This window comes from Pelophylax lessonae, assembly GCF_965119305.1.
Source record: "Pelophylax lessonae genome assembly, chromosome: 4".
NCBI classification, from domain to species: Eukaryota; Metazoa; Chordata; class Amphibia; order Anura; family Ranidae; genus Pelophylax; species Pelophylax lessonae.
In genome coordinates, this window is record NC_138771.1 from 660,467,939 (window position 1) to 660,484,224 (window position 16,286).

The window sequence follows — 16,286 nt, forward strand, 5'->3', positions numbered from 1 at the left end:
GTATAAATGCACCTGCACTGTGATAGTCTCAGAGGTCTGTTTAAAGCGGAGAGAGCATCATGAAGAACAAGGAACACACCAGGCAGGTCCGAGATACTGTTGTGGAGAAGTTTAAAGCCGGATTTGGATACAAAAAGATTTCCCAAGCTTTAAACATCCCAAGGAGCACTGTGCAAGCGATAATATTGAAAAGGAAGGAGTATCAGACCACTGCAAATCTACGAAGACCTGGCCGTCCCTCTAAACTTTCAGCTCATACAAGGAGAAGACTGATCAGAGATGCAGCCAAGAGGCCCATGATCACTCTGGATGAACTGCAGAGATCTACAGCTGAGGTGGGAGACTCTGTCCATAGGACAACAATCAGTCGTATACTGCACAAATCTGCCCTTTATGGAAGAGTGGCAAGAAGAAAGCCATTTCTTAAAGATATCCATAAAAAGTGTAATTTAAAGTTTGCCACAAGCCACCTGGGAGACACCAAACATGTGGAAGAAGGTGCTCTGCTCAGATGAAACCAAAATCAAACTTTTTGGCAACAATGCAAAATGTTATGTTTGGTGTAAAAGCAACACAGCTCATCAACCTGAACACACCATCCCCACTGTCAAACATGGTGGTGGTAGCATCATGGTTTGGGCCTGCTTTTCTTCAGCAGGGACAGGGAAGATGGTTAAAATTGATGGGAAGATGGATGGAGCCAAATACAGGACCATTCTGGAAGAAAACCTGATGGAGTCTGCAAAAGACCTGAGACTGGGACGGAGATTTGTCTTCCAACAAGACAATGATCCAAAACATAAAGCAAAATCTACAATGGAATGGTTCACAAATAAACATATCCAGGTGTTAGAATGGCCAAGTCAAAGTCCAGACCTGAATCCAATCGAGAATCTGTGGAAAGAACTGAAAACTACTGTTCACAAACGCTCTCCATCCAACCTCACTGAGCTCGAGCTGTTTTGCAAGGAGGAATTGGCATAAATTTAAGTCTCTCAATGTGAAAAACTGATAGAGACATACCCCAAGCCACTTACAGCTGTAATCTCAGCAAAAGGTGGCGCTACAGAGTATTAACTTAAGGGGGCTGAATAATTTTGCACGCCCAATTTTTCAGTTTTTTATTTGTTAAAAAAGTTTGAAATATCCAATAAATGTCATTCCACTTCATGATTGTGTCCCACTTGTTGTTGATTCTTCACAAAAAATAACAGTTTTATATCTTTATGTTTGAAGCCTGAAATGTGACAAAAGGTCGCAAAGTTCAAGGGGGCCGAATACTTTTGCAAGGCACTGTATATTTCACATAATTTCTCCCAGTTTCATTTCATACAGTTTCATTTCATACAGTTTCATTTCTTCCAGTTTCATTTCTCCCGGTTCCTCTTTTCTTTCCTTTGTATTTTCTCTCTTCCTCTTTCATCGAATATTATAGTTGCTTCTAGGTTTTTAGGAAATAGATCAGCAGCACTTTAGATGTTCTTCACATTTCCCACCACCAGTTTTGGGCAGAGTTGACATAAGATTTGTAATAATAAAATTAAATTGTAATAATCTTTGTAGTTCTGTTAAATGCATACAATAAATTATACATTTTTATGTGGATCCATATATCATTGGATGTGTCATTGGTGATATACGGTGCCTTGAAAAAGTATTCATACCCCTTGAAATTTTCCATGACATGACAATTTTTTTTTTTGTCATGTTACAACCAAAAACATAAATGTATTTTATTGGGATTTTATGTGATAGACCAAAAACAAAGTGGAAGGAAAATGGTAAATGGTTTTCACATTTTTTTTTACAAATAAATATGTGAAAAGGGTGGCATGCATTTGTATTCACCCCCTCCCCTTTATTCTGATACCCCTAACTAAAATCTAGTGGAACCAATTGCCTTCAGAAGTCACCTAATTAGTAAATAGAGTCCACCTGTGTGTAATTTAATCTCAGTATAAATAAAGCTGTTCTGTGAAGCCCTCAGAGTTTTTTTAGAGAGTCTTAGTGAAAAACCGGCATCATGAAGGTCAAGGAAAACACCAGACACATCATGAAGGTCAAGGAACACAGCAGACAGGTCAAGGATAAAGTTTATGGAGAAGGTTAAAGCAGGGTTAGGTTATAAAAAAATTTCCCAAGCTTTGAACATCTCACGGAGCGCTGTTCAATCCATCATGGGAAAATGGAAAGAGTATGGCACAACTGCAACCCTACCAAGACATGGCCGTCCACCTAAACTGACCAGCAAGGAGAGCATTCATCAGAGAAGCAGCCAAGAGGCCCATGGGAACTGTAGTGCTGTAGAGATCCACAGCTCAGGTGGGAGAATCTGTCCACAGGACAACTATTAGTCGTGCGCTCCACAAATCTGCCCTTTATGGAAGAGTGAGAAGAAGAAAGCCATTGTTGAAAGAAATCCATAAGAAGTCCCATTTGCAGTTTGTGAGAAGCCATGTTGGGGACACAGCAAACATGTGGAAGAAGGTGCTTTGGTCAGATGAAATTGAACTTTTTGGCCTAAAAGCTAAGCGCTATGTGTGACGGAAAACTAACACTGCACATCACCCTGAACACACCATCCCCACCGTGAAACATGGTGGTGGCAGCCTCATGCTGTGGGGATGCTTTTCTTCAGCAGGGACAGGGAAGCTGGTCAGAGTTGATGGGAAAATGGATGGAGCCAAATACAGGGCAATCCTAGAAGAAAACCTGTTGGATTCTGCAAAAAAAGTTGAGACGGTGGGGCGGAGGTTCCCCTTCCAGCAGGAAAACAACCTGAAACATACAGCCAGAGCTGCAATGGAATGGTTTACATCAAAGCATATTCATGTGTTAGAATGGCCCAGTCACAGTCCAGACCTAAATCACATTAAGATCATGTGGCAAGACTTGAAAATTGCTAATCACAGACGCTCTCCATCCAATCTGACAGAGCTTGAGATATTCTGCAGAGAAGAATGGGCAAAAATGTCCTCTCTAGATGTGCAAAGCTGGTAGAGATATCCCCAAAAAGGCTTGCAGCTGTAATTGCAGGAAAAGGGGTTTTAACAAAGTATTGGCTCGGGGGGGGGGGGGGGGGTTGAATACAAATGCATGCCACACTTTTCACAGATTTATTTGTAAAATAAAAAAATTGAAAATAAGAAAGAAAAGAGAATTGAATAAAAAAACTATTTATCATTTTCCTTTCACTTCACAATTATGTGCCACTTTGTATCGGTCTATCATATAAAATCCCATAAAATACATTTACGTTTTTTGGTTGTAACATGACAAAATGTGGAAAATTTCAAGGGGTGTGAATACTTTTTTAAGGCACTGTAATAAGGGGGAACAGATTGTAATGGAACTGACGCACACTGTGTCTGTGGGCTTCCTTCAGTATACCTCATCCTTCAGCCTTGAACATAGATATCAAATATTCCAGCTGTCCCCATACAAAGCTAGCCGACAACTTAGCTTGTATATGTTTTTGAACCTTCTCCTTTATTGAACATTCTCACACAGTTTATATACAGCATGGACCTCCCCTTCCTGATCAGATTACCACACATAGGTCAGGGGTTGCCTGATTACATTATCTTATGCAGAGGAAATTGTATACAGAAATAGAATTAACCTGAACTAATTATCTAGCCATCTGGACAGAAACAATATGTGAGTTCATTAACATTGAACAATGGGGCAGACAGGCTTAACAGAATCCACATCCCACTTCAATACACAGACAATGGGGAGAGCCTGTCTCTGACATTAAAGTTCAATACACATTATCATAAGTGTATTAGATTTTCATGAATCCATGCTGATTACTACTAATAATACCGTTTTCATTACTAAAGTCCTTTATATAGTCCCTTATCATCCCCTCCATTAGCGTGCATACTATTGATGTTAGGCTGACTGGCCTATAGTTCCCCGGCTGGTTAGCCTAGGCAAACTTTATAGCCTAGCCTATATGTTGTTTCCTTGCACAGCACATCCCTTAGTAAAAGCAGCACACACAGTACACATAAACACTGGCTAGACATACATTTAACCCTTTGATCGCCCCTGATGTTTAACCCCTTTCCAGCCAGTGTCATAAGTAAAGTGACAGTGCATATTTTTTAGCACTGATTACTGTAGTACTGTCATTGGTGCCCCCGAAAATGTCAGTTAGGTGTCTGATCTGTCCGCCGCAATGTCGCAGTCCCACTAAAAATTGCTGATCACCGTGCATATTTTTAGCACTGATCACTGTATTAGTGTCACTGGTTCCCACAAAGTGTCACAAGTGTCAGTTAGTGTCAGAATGTCTGCCGCAGTATTGCAGTCCTGCTATAAGTCTCTGATCACTGTGAATGTTAGAGATTTAGAGTTTAATATTATTTTAAGTCACGCACCTGCAGACCCCCTCTGCAGACCCCCACTACCACTGTCAGGGATGTGGTGAAGAGGTCTTTCCTTGAAAGGTACCTTCCCCATGTTGAGGGCACTTGGCCTGTTATGACAGGGAGTTCACCTTCACCCTCCCCCCCAGGCCAGGCTGATATCTCCTCTCTCTACTCCTTTGTCCACCATGATAAGAGGCTCCTCTGCTACTCACCCTGAGAAGCCCCCCCCCAAGAAGTCCAATGTAAGTGATGGTTCACTCTTGAACAAACAATTCCTGTCTAGCTCTAATGCTATTTTTGATGCACACCAATGTATTATAAACCAATCAGAGTCCAGGACTAAGTCAGGGATGTGATGAAGAGACCCTTGTCCTCATTAATATGGTAGCAAGATGCTTTGCCAGGGGGTCCTCCCTGGCAAGGTACCCTCCCCATGTTGAGAGCATTTGGCCTGTTATGAACGGGAGTTCACATTCACCCCCCCCCCCCCCTCTTCTTAGCCAGGCTGATATCTCCTCTCTCCACTCCATTGTCCACCATGATAAGTGTCTCCTCTCCTCTGCTACTCACTCTGAGAACCCCCCCCCCCCCCCACCATAAGAAGTCCAGTGTAAGTGATGGTCCACTCTTGAACAAACTTTTAATGTCAAGCTCTAATGTTATTTTTGATGCACACCAATTTATTATAAACCAATCAGAGTCCAGAACAAAGTCAGGGATGCGATGAAGAGACCCTTGTCCTCATCAACATGGGAGCAAGATGCTTTGCCAGGGGGGTCTTTCCTGGCAAGGTACCCTCCTCATGTTGAGGGCATTGGGCCTGTTATGACCAGGTGCTCACATTCACCCGCCTTCCTAGCCAGACTGATATCTCCTCTCCACTTCATTGTCCACCATGATAAGTGTCTCCTCTGCTACTCACCCTGAGAACCCCCCAAGAAGTCCAATGTAAGTGATGGTCCACTCTTGAACAAACTTTTAATGTCAAGCTCTAATGTTATTTTTGATGCACACCAATGTATTATAAACCAATTAGAGTCCAGAACTAAGTCAGGGACGCGATGAAGAGACCCTTGTCCTCATCAATATGGGGGTCCTCCCTGGCAAGGTACCCTCCCTATGTTGGGGGCATTTGGCCTAATATGATAGAAAAATAGCCTAGGCTATACACAGCGCTTGCCGCAGAAAAACAATTAACTGGCGAGCGGAGTGTTCCGGCTTGCGTTCCACGTGGTGCGTAGCGTGCTGACGTGCGTTCCACAACCTTGATGCGTTTCGTCACTTCCTGTCAAAAGTCAAAAGGCCTTTTGAAAACGTCACAGGAAGTGGCGAAACTCGTCAAGCTTGTGGAACGCACGCCAGCACGCTATGCACCACGTGGAACGCAAGCCGGAACACACCGCTCACCACTCTGCTAGGAGGTGTTTGTTAGCGGTTTCTTTGCCTGCAAACTTGGAGTTTGAGTCTTTCTTCGCTCCGATTTTTATGAATATTTGATGAATAAACTTTTAAAATGATAATGCACTATCTGGAGCCTTTCTTTTAACCCCATATCCTGAGGATCGAGATCGGGTAAGGAGGAAGCTAACCTGTATCCCACCAGGATCATCCACCAATGGGATACCCAATCCGGCCTGTACGGCCTCTTAGCGCTGTAGGTCCTAGTGCTATACAGCACATAGGACCCAACAATTCTGGTAAGTCATTTATTTCTACCACAAGCCACAGGAAAAGAGGAATCCACGTCACGAAAGTCACGAACTTTTATTTATTGAGCACGAAGCACTTTGCACCTGATCACTACTTGAAAAGACTTTATTTATTGAATTTTACATTTATTTTATTCACATATATTGATCACCACCGGAAAATACTTATTTATTTATTTATCAACTTTTTATTAATTTTCATGTGTTTAATTGATTTGTATTTTCACTTATACTGTAAAGATAAGTTTTCAACATTGTTCACATACATTAAGTTAATTGGTTTTCTGCGGCAAATGCTGTATATAGCCTAGGCTATTTTTCTATCATCCATTTTAAATCTACAGCTGTTGCCGCACAATATATATTTTTATATTTATATCTCACTAATTACACACATATTTTTATATTTCTATCTTATATTTAATCAAAACCTTTTCCGAGGCGCGGGGAGATACACTAGTATAGTGTTATCTTTTTTCTATTTGGCCTAATATGACTGAGAGTTCACATTCACAACCCCCCCCCCTCTGCCTGGCGGATATCTCCTCTCTCAGTCTCCACCCCATTGCACACCATAATAAGTGTCTCCTCCGCTACTCACCCCCTGAGAAGCCCCCCCCCCCCCCAAGAAGTCCAATGTAAGTGATGGTCCACTCTTTAACAACTCCTTTTTTTTGATGGGGAGTAATGGAAACCAATGTATTATAAACCAATCAGAACCTGCTGAGATTAACCATTCTGTTCATGATTGGGTATAAAATTCTGCACAGTAATGATATGCAGAACTCTACAGAACTCCAGACACTTCCCCTTCTTTGTGGCATTTTTAGGTTCCTAAAATCTGAACAGAGAATGAGGCAACATCTTCCTATAGGAACATTATAAATGAAGCAACAGCACATGGTGAGGACGCAGATCGCACAGCGCACAGAATCGAGCTTGTTCACAGGGTGCAATGAGGGGAACTGCAAATCTGGAGATGGAACCAGGTAGGTGGTGGACATGATAATTGATGAATATCGAGGGAATCCTGACAAAAATAATATTTTGTTTTCTTCACCATTTACCATCCCCCACCTGAAAACTACCCAATGGAACAGAGCGATTTTTATATTTCTGCTATAGACCTGATTATTCAGCAATAACTGCGTCATTATTTAGGATAACAAAGTAATAAATGTATAAAGTATATTGTTTTGAAGAAGGGCAAACACAACTTTCTTTGTGTGATATTTTCTTTAAAAAAAAATGTTATTTTGTGCAACTATTAGAACAAAAGTAAAAAAACTAAAAAAAAGCACACTTTTTTTTTTGACCAGCATTAATTTAAAAAATATATATAAATTACATAAATGGAGTAAAAGTTTTTTTTATTTTTTTTTATGTTATATGGTGGCAGCAATTGCCCATTATTAGTAGGTGCGTATATATATATATATATATATATATATATATATATTTTTTTTTTTTTTTTTTTTTTTTTGCATTAGTCCAGAGCATGGGGTTATCATAATAATTTTGTTAAAAACAAAATTGTATTACTTTAGATAAAAAGTAAAAATGTTATTCTAGAATTTTCTCTGTTTAAAAAGACAGAAAATTATTGTTCTGCTACAGGGAATGGCAAAGTAATTTACACTTAGGGAGATTTTTTTGTTTTTTTTTTTGGGGTTTTTTTTAAGTTTTGTACTTTTTTTTTTTTTTTAGTATTTTGTATTCTTCACCATTTACTATCCCCCACCTGAAAATTGCCCAATGGAACAGGGATTTTTATATTTCTGCTATAGACCTGTTTATTCAGCAATAACTGCGTCATTATTTAGGATAACAAAGTAATATATACAGTATATTGTTTTGAAAAAGGGCAAACAAAACTTTCTTTGTGTGATATTTTCTTGAAAAAAAAATATATATATTTTATGCAACCCTTAGAACAAAAGTAAAAAAAAAATGCACACTTTCTTTTTTTTTTCTTTTTTGACCAGTGTTAGTTTAAAAAAATATATATAAATGACATAAATGGAGTAAAAGTTTTTTTTTTTAATGTAATATGGTGGCAGCAATTGCCCATTAGTGGGTGTGTACATTGATTTTTTTTTTTTTACAATAGTCCAGAGCATTGGGCCATCATAATAATTTTGTTAAAAAAACATAGTATTACTTTAGATAAAAAGTAAAAATGTTATTCTAGAATTTTCTCTGTTTAAAAAGACAGAAAATTATTGTTCTGCTACAGGGAATGGCAAAGTAATTTACACTTAGGGAGATTTTTTTTTTTTTTTCCAATTTTGTATTTTTTTTAGTAGGATGCAAAAGTTCTTTTTTTTTTTTTTTTTTTTTTGGGGGGGGGGGTAATTTTGTTCTTTTTTTTTTTAATAGGATGTTAAAAAAAAACACATTTTTATTTTTTAAGTTTACACATTAATGGTTCATAAAATAGAAAGATAAAAACAGAATTATTAAATAATAGATGAAGGAAGAAGGGAAATTAAGTGCATGATGGGCAATTAATGTAAACAAAGGGTTAATACAAAGACAAGTTATATTTTAAAGAAAATACTTTTTTATGTGCCACATGGCTTAAACTAACAGCATCTGCAGAAGTTAGAAACAGAGGAGTTTCTGAAGTAACTGTAACTTCCTAATTCTCTATTTTGTGTCTAAACAATGTTACTTTGTATCTCTCTATCTCCTATCTGATCAATGTTTATAAACAATGTTACTTTGTATCTCTCTATCTCCTGTCTGATCAATATTTATAAACAATGTTACTTTGTATCTCTCTATCTCCTGTCTGATCAATGTTTATAAACAATGTTACTTTGTATCTCTCTATCTCCTGTCTGATCAATGTTTATAAACAATGTTACTTTGTATCTCTCTATCTCCTGTCTGATCAATATTTATAAACAATGTTACTTTGTATCTCTCTATCTCCTGTCTGATCAATATTTATAAACAATGTTACTTTGTATCTCTATCTCCTGTCTGATCAATGTTTATAAACAATGTTACTTTGTATCTCTCTATCTCCTGTCTGATCAACTGGCTATTGCGCGGTCATGCAACACTATACCCAAATTAAATGTGTATATATATATATATATATATATATATATATATATTGTTTTTACACAAATAGGGGTTTTTTTGGTGGTATTTAACCACTTGCCGACCAGTCACGTTGGCTGTACTGCGGCAAAGTGGCTCGTTATCGTCTGACGACGTAGACCATACGTCACCAGACATTCCCCTCTTTCGGTGGCGCACGCGCGCCGCTGGAGGCTCGCTCCCGCTGTATTCAGTTACAGCGGGAGTCGGGCAAGGGGAGGAGCAGCGGTGATCACCGCCGCTCTTCCCCGATCGTCGGGGATCTAGTGTGGAAATCCGCTCACTTGTGTAAACAAAGCGGGCGGATCTCCTAAGTGACAGGCAGGGTCAGATTGCAGGATTCAGCATAGCTGAACCTGTGATCTGTGCCTGTGTCACACAGTCACCTCCCCCCACACACGTCAGTAAGCACCAGGCATTAACCCCTCCCTCGCCAATATAAATAAACCCCTTCCCTGCCAGTGTCATTTTTACAGTAACAGTGCACATGTATAGCACTGATTACTGTAGTAATGTCACTGGTACCCCCAAAAGTGTCAAAAATGTCAGTCAAGGGTCCGATCTGTCAGCCGCAATGTCGCAGTCCCGCATAAAAAAAATCGCAGATCGCCGCCATTACTAGTTAAAAAAAAAAAACACCAAAAATTACATAAATCTTTCCCTTAGTTAGTAAACGCAATAACTTTTGCGCAAACCAATCAGAATACGATTATTGCTATTTTTTTTTACCAAAAATATGTAGCAGAAAACAAATTGGCCTACAATGATAAAAAATTTTGATTTTTACATTTTGGGGGGGGGGGGGGGGGGTTATATAAAAAAATTTGAAAAATATTGTTATTTTTTCAAAATTGTCGCTCTTTTTTTGTTATAGCGCAAAAAGTAAAAATCGCACAGGTGATCAAATACCAGCAAAAGAAAGCTCTATTTATGGGGGAAAAAAGGACATAAATTTAATTTGGGTACAACATTGCACGGCAGCGCAATTGTCCGTTAAAATAACGCAGTGCCGAATTGCAAAATATGGCCTGGTCAGGTATGGGGTAAAACCTTCCGGTCATAAAGCGGTTAAAAATACGCTCATTGAGAATTTTTTTGTCAAAGACATGTAGCTAAATACATTTTGGCCTAAATATATGACAAACATTTAATATATTGGATATTTTTTAACTGTCAAAGTAGAAAAATATTGTTATTTTTTCAAAATTGTTGCATTTTTTAATTAATATCGCAAAAAATTTAAAGCGCAGAGGTGATCAAATACCACCAAAAGAAAGCTCTGTTTGTGGGGAAAAAAAGGACGTAAATTTCATTTGGGTACGGCGTTGCATGACCGCGCAATTGTCAGTTAAAGTCCCACAGTGCCGAATCGCAAAAAGTGGCCTGGATGTAAGACAGCAAAATCCTCTGGTGGTAAAGTGGTTAACCACCGCTGTTTTTTTTTTTTTTTTTTTTGCTATATAAACGTAAAAAGACTGAACATTTTGAAAAATAAATACATTTTTTACTTTCTGTTAAAAAAATATCAAATAAAAGAAACATTATTTGTGAAGTTAGGGCAAAATGTATTCTGCTACATGTTGCTGGCAGTGTGTGGGGGCTGATCCTGCTAACACAACATTTTTAGGGACTCTTTATTATTGGGGACACCACCAAAAAAAAAAAAAACTTTCTAATTGCTGTTTTTACTGGTACCAGAGATAAACGATCACATGAAACTTCTAAAAATGTGTGTTTATTACAAAATTCCAATAAAATGGTAAAACCATAGAAAAAAAAAGTTCTTATATGCGATGTAAGCCATGACAGTAGCTATAACAGATTATCTTTGCTGTATGATCCAAGAGGTTGACGCGTTTCAAAACGACTAACTTTCCCTTAGGAAATTCATACCAAATACTGTGGGACTGATGTAGATTTTAATGGGGACTCCTTGAAAAAATAAACAAAAAAACCTCATAAGATCCATACCCAAACCTGCTGTAGTGGTGTAGTGGTTAACTCTTTCACCTCTCAGCAAAAGGGTCACTGGTTCAAATCCCACCCACGACACTACCTGCCTGGAGTCTGCGTGTTCTCCCTGTGCCTGCGTGGGTTTCCTCTGGGGGCTCCTGTTTCCTCCTACTCTCCAAAGACAGAGGTGTAACTAGAACCCTCAGGCCCCCCGGGGCAAGAAACCATGAAGGGCCCTCTGGCTGGGGCTCTTCCCACTGATCCTGGGGCCCTTTACTCTCATTGTGGGTCCGTTTATTACAGGACCCTTTCCCAAGTTCTGCAGTGGGCCTCCTTCCTGCCATCTTGGGGCCTCCCCACGGTGGTGGAATGCCAGGGCCGGGTCGCAAGTTTGACCTTTGCGATCCTGGAAGTTCACCCACTGGGGTCAGCAGTTTTTATTTTTTGGTAATTTAATTGTATTATTTTTTATAATTTTATTTTTTTTACAATGTCACTGACTATGACTCTGTCCATTCAGAAAAGGAAGACGCTGGTAAATTACATATTTACCGACCCCTACCTGGTTCTCTATTGTGACACATCCCCTGCAGCAGCTGGCAGGAGAGGGAAAGGTGCACAGTGAGGAGGGGGGGGAGGGGGCAGCACACCGGGGGGGGGGGGCAGGGGACCAGGGGGGCACACAGAGGCCCAGAGACAGCAGAACACAAGTGAACTGGATAGGAGGAGTGGTGGGGGCAGCACAGTGGGGGAGGGGCAGCACAGTGGGGGGGGGGGAACCAGGGGAGCACACAGGGGCCCAGAGACAGCAGAACACAAGTGAACTGGATAGGAGGGGCGGCGGAGGCAGCATACAGAGGAACCAATCTCCTCCATTTTCCTCCTGCAGCTACAGGAGGAAAAAGGAGGACAGTGATTTCTCTACATGCTGCCCCCGCCGCCCCTCCTATCCAGGTGTACAGGGGAGCTGCACAGACCCCCTGGAGCGTGGGACCCAGTTGCAATTGCAACCCCTGTAGTTACGCCCCTGCTGGTAGGTGAACTGGACCTGGTCTAGATTGGCCCTACTATGTGTATGTATGAGTTAGGGACCTTAGATTGTAAGCTCCTTGATGGCAGGGACTGATGTGAATGTACAATGTATATGTAAAGCGCTGCATGAAATGACAGCACTATATAAGTACCTGAAACAATAATATTTTGAGCATGCATCCTGACTGACCAGAAAAGAGGGAGACAAGTATATGTATCCCTCATGAACCATACCAAGCCACACACCCTTAACATTGAAGAGGGGGTGCTTTATGAATAAGTGATGCCCATGTGAATGATTATGGGGTACATAGTTGTAGCCCTAGAAATAAAGACACCCAAATCCTTTAATAAAAATCCAAACAAAAAGGCCCTTTGTTCTGATGCAGATCCACAGTAATCATGATGCCCATTGGCCACTGACCTGCCAAAAGAAAAAAAAACACAGTCACCACCAGTACATGCTCCTTCATTTTTCACCTGCTTAATGGAAAGTCCTAAGGAGGCCACCCACCCACGGCCACCCACCCACCACCCACAGCTGCCTGGTGCCAGCCAGCAACCCAGTCCCACCCAGTCCAACCAGCCAGCCACAGGCCCTGCCTGAGTCCTCCTCCGTCCAGACTGTACCAGCTCTCCAGCCACAGGCCCTAGGCCTGTACGTGCCAGGCCAGCCACCACACAGGGTGCCAGCAAGACAGCCACCACTGGGTGCCAGCCAGCCACCCACCCACCACACGGTGCCTGCCAGCCAGACAGCCACCCACAACAGGGTGCCAGCCAGCCACCCACCACATGGTGCCAGCCAGCCACCCACCACACGGTGCCAGCCACCCACCCACCCACCACATGGTGCCTGCCAGCCAGACAGCCACCCACAACAGGGTGCCAGCCAACCACATGGTGCCAGCCAGCCACCACAGGGTGCCAGCCAGCCAGACAGCCACCCCAACAGGGTGCCAGCCACCACAGGGTGCCAGCCAGCCACCATAGGGTGCCAGCCAGCCATTTTGTGTAAGCCTAAATGAGTGTCTGACTCTGAAAGTAGCATTACATTCACAGAGCTTCATTAAATCTGAATTGCATTTTCTAAATATCCTTCCCAGAACCGTCCTCATATGAAGGTCTCTGTTCCTCTATAGATCAAACCTCTGAGGACAATGCATATATCAATATGTGTGATCTCGATGTACAGAAGAAGACCAATAAAGAAAAAGTCAAAAGTAAGTTATTATAACGAGGGGGGGATCCTCTTCATACATTATAGACACCTGAGGACCCGAGTCTTCATTTATAGGACACATGTCTACTAATAGTAATACTGCAATCTATAACCAACAAGCCGATAAGCCCCCTGCCCACAGACCCCCACAACCACCAGCTAGGGTTGTAGGGAAGAGGCCCTTGTGCCCATAAAGCAACCAGAGCAACCAATCAAACATCACCTCTTACTATGTCTGTATAGAAGTAATAAAAGCCAAAATCTCATTGGTTGTCCTGCTTCAGTATAAATTTCACACACAAATATGATATATAATTATATGATATAATAGGATGTGATGTATGTTGTAGATTTATAGAGACAGTCCAAATTTTTACCTGAATTCGCACCTAAATTGGACCAGAAGATGCATAGGACACTTCTTCAATGCGGGACGCCGTTGCCCCGGGGCTGTGTGAACCGGCGCCATTGGGAGCCGGTCACACTCTCTTGTCATGCCAATTGGATGTGGGGAAACCCTCATCCATTTCGCATATTTGTGAAACGGGCCTTATAGTAAAAGATAATGATATGATATAATAGGATGTGATATAGACGTGTGCGACTTGTTTCGGTTTAAATATAAATACAGATGAGTTTTTGGTGATTCGGGTATAATTATTTAATCTCTAAGTTAAATAATAAAAAATTTTGATGAAATCTTTTTAATTTAATTTTGAAATATTTGTTTTCTAACAAATTCTAATTTCTCAAATTTGATTCAAATTTGGATCGGTCGAGAAATGATCCACCAATACGAATTCTGTGTGAAGAAAAGCTGGTTGTTAAGGAGCGGGCTCAGAAGCCAGCTGCCACGTCCTTAACACCCAGTGAGTCATCAGCTGTTCCCCACTGACAGATGAATGTAAACAAAAGAATGCAATGAAAATGCAGAAAAAAGGCCCCCAAAGCACCTTGTCCCCATGTTGATGGTATCATTTTTTTAGAGTCAGCAGTCGGCTTTCAGGCGGTAATGGCTGATGCGGCTCGAACGTTACCCCAGGGAGCGGGAGGGGACCCCCCCCCACCTCCCGCGGCTCTGCCTGGGTCTCCCGTCCCACCGGGTGACCCAAGCAACCAGCCGACACCTCCGCTAGCTGGTTGGAGTCCCGATCAAAGCCAGATTCGGCTTGGATCAGTTCTCCGATGATGTAACCCGAAAGCTGCGTCCATGACGTCACGTCCGGGTTATTCGGCCACTAAAGGCGCAGAATTTAAAAAGTTACTGTATTCAAAAATGCAGTTTTTGGCATTTTGAATACAGTAAAGTGCAGTGGAGGGGTTTGGTGTCTTTTAGACTCCCGATTCCTCCATAAAGAGTACCTGTCACTGCCTATTGCTGTCACAAGGGATGTTTGCATCCGTAGGTCAGATATGGATTTTAAGGGGAACCCCATGCCATTTTTTTTTTTAAATGGTTGCCATACCAGACCCTTATCCGAGCATGTAACCTGGCAGGCCAGGAAAGAGGGCCACATGCCCTAAACATGGCTAGGGTGTTTTGGGGCAGCTGGGGTTCTGCCCACCCCACCCTTCAGCACCTTGTCCCTGTCTTGATGGGGACAAAGGCCTCTTCCCCGCAATCCTGGCTGTGGGGGTCGGCAGGCAGGGGGTTTATCAGAATCTGGAAGCCTCCTTTAACAAGGGTCAACGAGGCCCTGACACCCCCTCTGTTGTCTGACAGTCCTTAAATGACTAAAGGGCAGAGCCACCCAATGACATCATCGGGTAACCCTGCCCTTTGTGACATCACATGCCCCGGTTGATGACATCAGAAGGGGTGTGGTCACCTGGTGCTGTCATTGGGTGGCCCCACCCCTTAGTTACTTAAGAACTGTCAGATGGCTGGAGCCTTCAACGGGACTGAAGCTTTTTTTTCTTTTTTCAGGTCGGCGGTGGGGGCAGCCAACATGATTGACGATGAATCCAAACGGGGGGACATTTTTTTAGATTTTTGATTTTTTAAAAAGGGAATTGTCAAAAACGTATGTTGTGTTTTTATTTACATTTTTCACATTTTTGGTGAGTAATTAGGGTGCTATGTACCCCATACCCATTCACATGAGGGGCAGGATCTGGGAGACCCCTTGGTAATATCTGTTTCCAGATTCCAAAAAGTCCCCCTGCCCGAAGACCCCCACAATCACCGGCCAGGTTTTTGGGGAAAAGGCCCCATGGTGACAAGGTGCTTTTAGGGGGCAGAGCCCCCTGCCCCAAAACACCCCCCATGTTGAATGCATGTGGCCTGGTATGGTTCAGAAGGGGGAGTGCTTGCTGGGCTGTATGCTAGGATAAGGGTCTGGTATGGATTTTGGAGGCGCCACTCATTGTTTTTTTTTTACATTTTGGCATGGGGTTCCTCTTAAAATCCATACCAGACCCAAAGGGCCTGGTATTAAGTGTGTGTGTGTGTGTGGGGGCGCACACTGTTTTTATTCTGCATTTTTCGTTGCCAGTATTCTTTTGTTTACATTTCAGCTGTCAGTGGGAAAAAAAACCATTGAAAGCTGGTGAGTCATTGGTTGTTAAGGACATGGCGGCCGGCTTCCCAGCCCACTCATTAACAACCAGCTATTCTTCACACAGAATTCAATCAAGTCAATTATTCTTCAAATCGTTCCGAAAATTTGGAATTTGTTAGGAAATTAATAAATGAAACAAGATTAAAGTGGTTGTAAAGGCTAAAGGAGCATTCTATGCATTAAGATACAAAGCCTTTTGTGTGCAGCAGCCCCATTCACCCCCTAATACTTACCGGAGGTCCCCTTAGATCCAGGGATGTTGCAGAATGGACACAGGGAGCGGTGGCTCGGCTCGAGTGCCCCCATAGCAAGCTGCTTG

The 16,286-nt window shown here is 41.9% G+C and overlaps 1 protein-coding gene across 1 annotated transcript in view; it reads left to right on the forward strand.

The window, feature by feature from the left end:
* Positions 1-7,026: 7,026 nt before the first annotated feature.
* The window catches only part of LOC309553069 (uncharacterized protein), a gene marked incomplete at its 3' end in the record, with an annotated part of 32,592 nt that continues 23,332 nt past the window's right edge, over positions 7,027-16,286 (forward strand). Inside the window, exons 1-2 of the mRNA XM_082253968.1 lie at positions 7,027-7,077; positions 13,291-13,407. Coding sequence (XP_082110094.1) covers positions 7,044-7,077; positions 13,291-13,407 — 151 coding nt within the window. The 5' untranslated portion in view covers positions 7,027-7,043. The remainder of the gene's footprint in view (positions 7,078-13,290; positions 13,408-16,286) is intronic.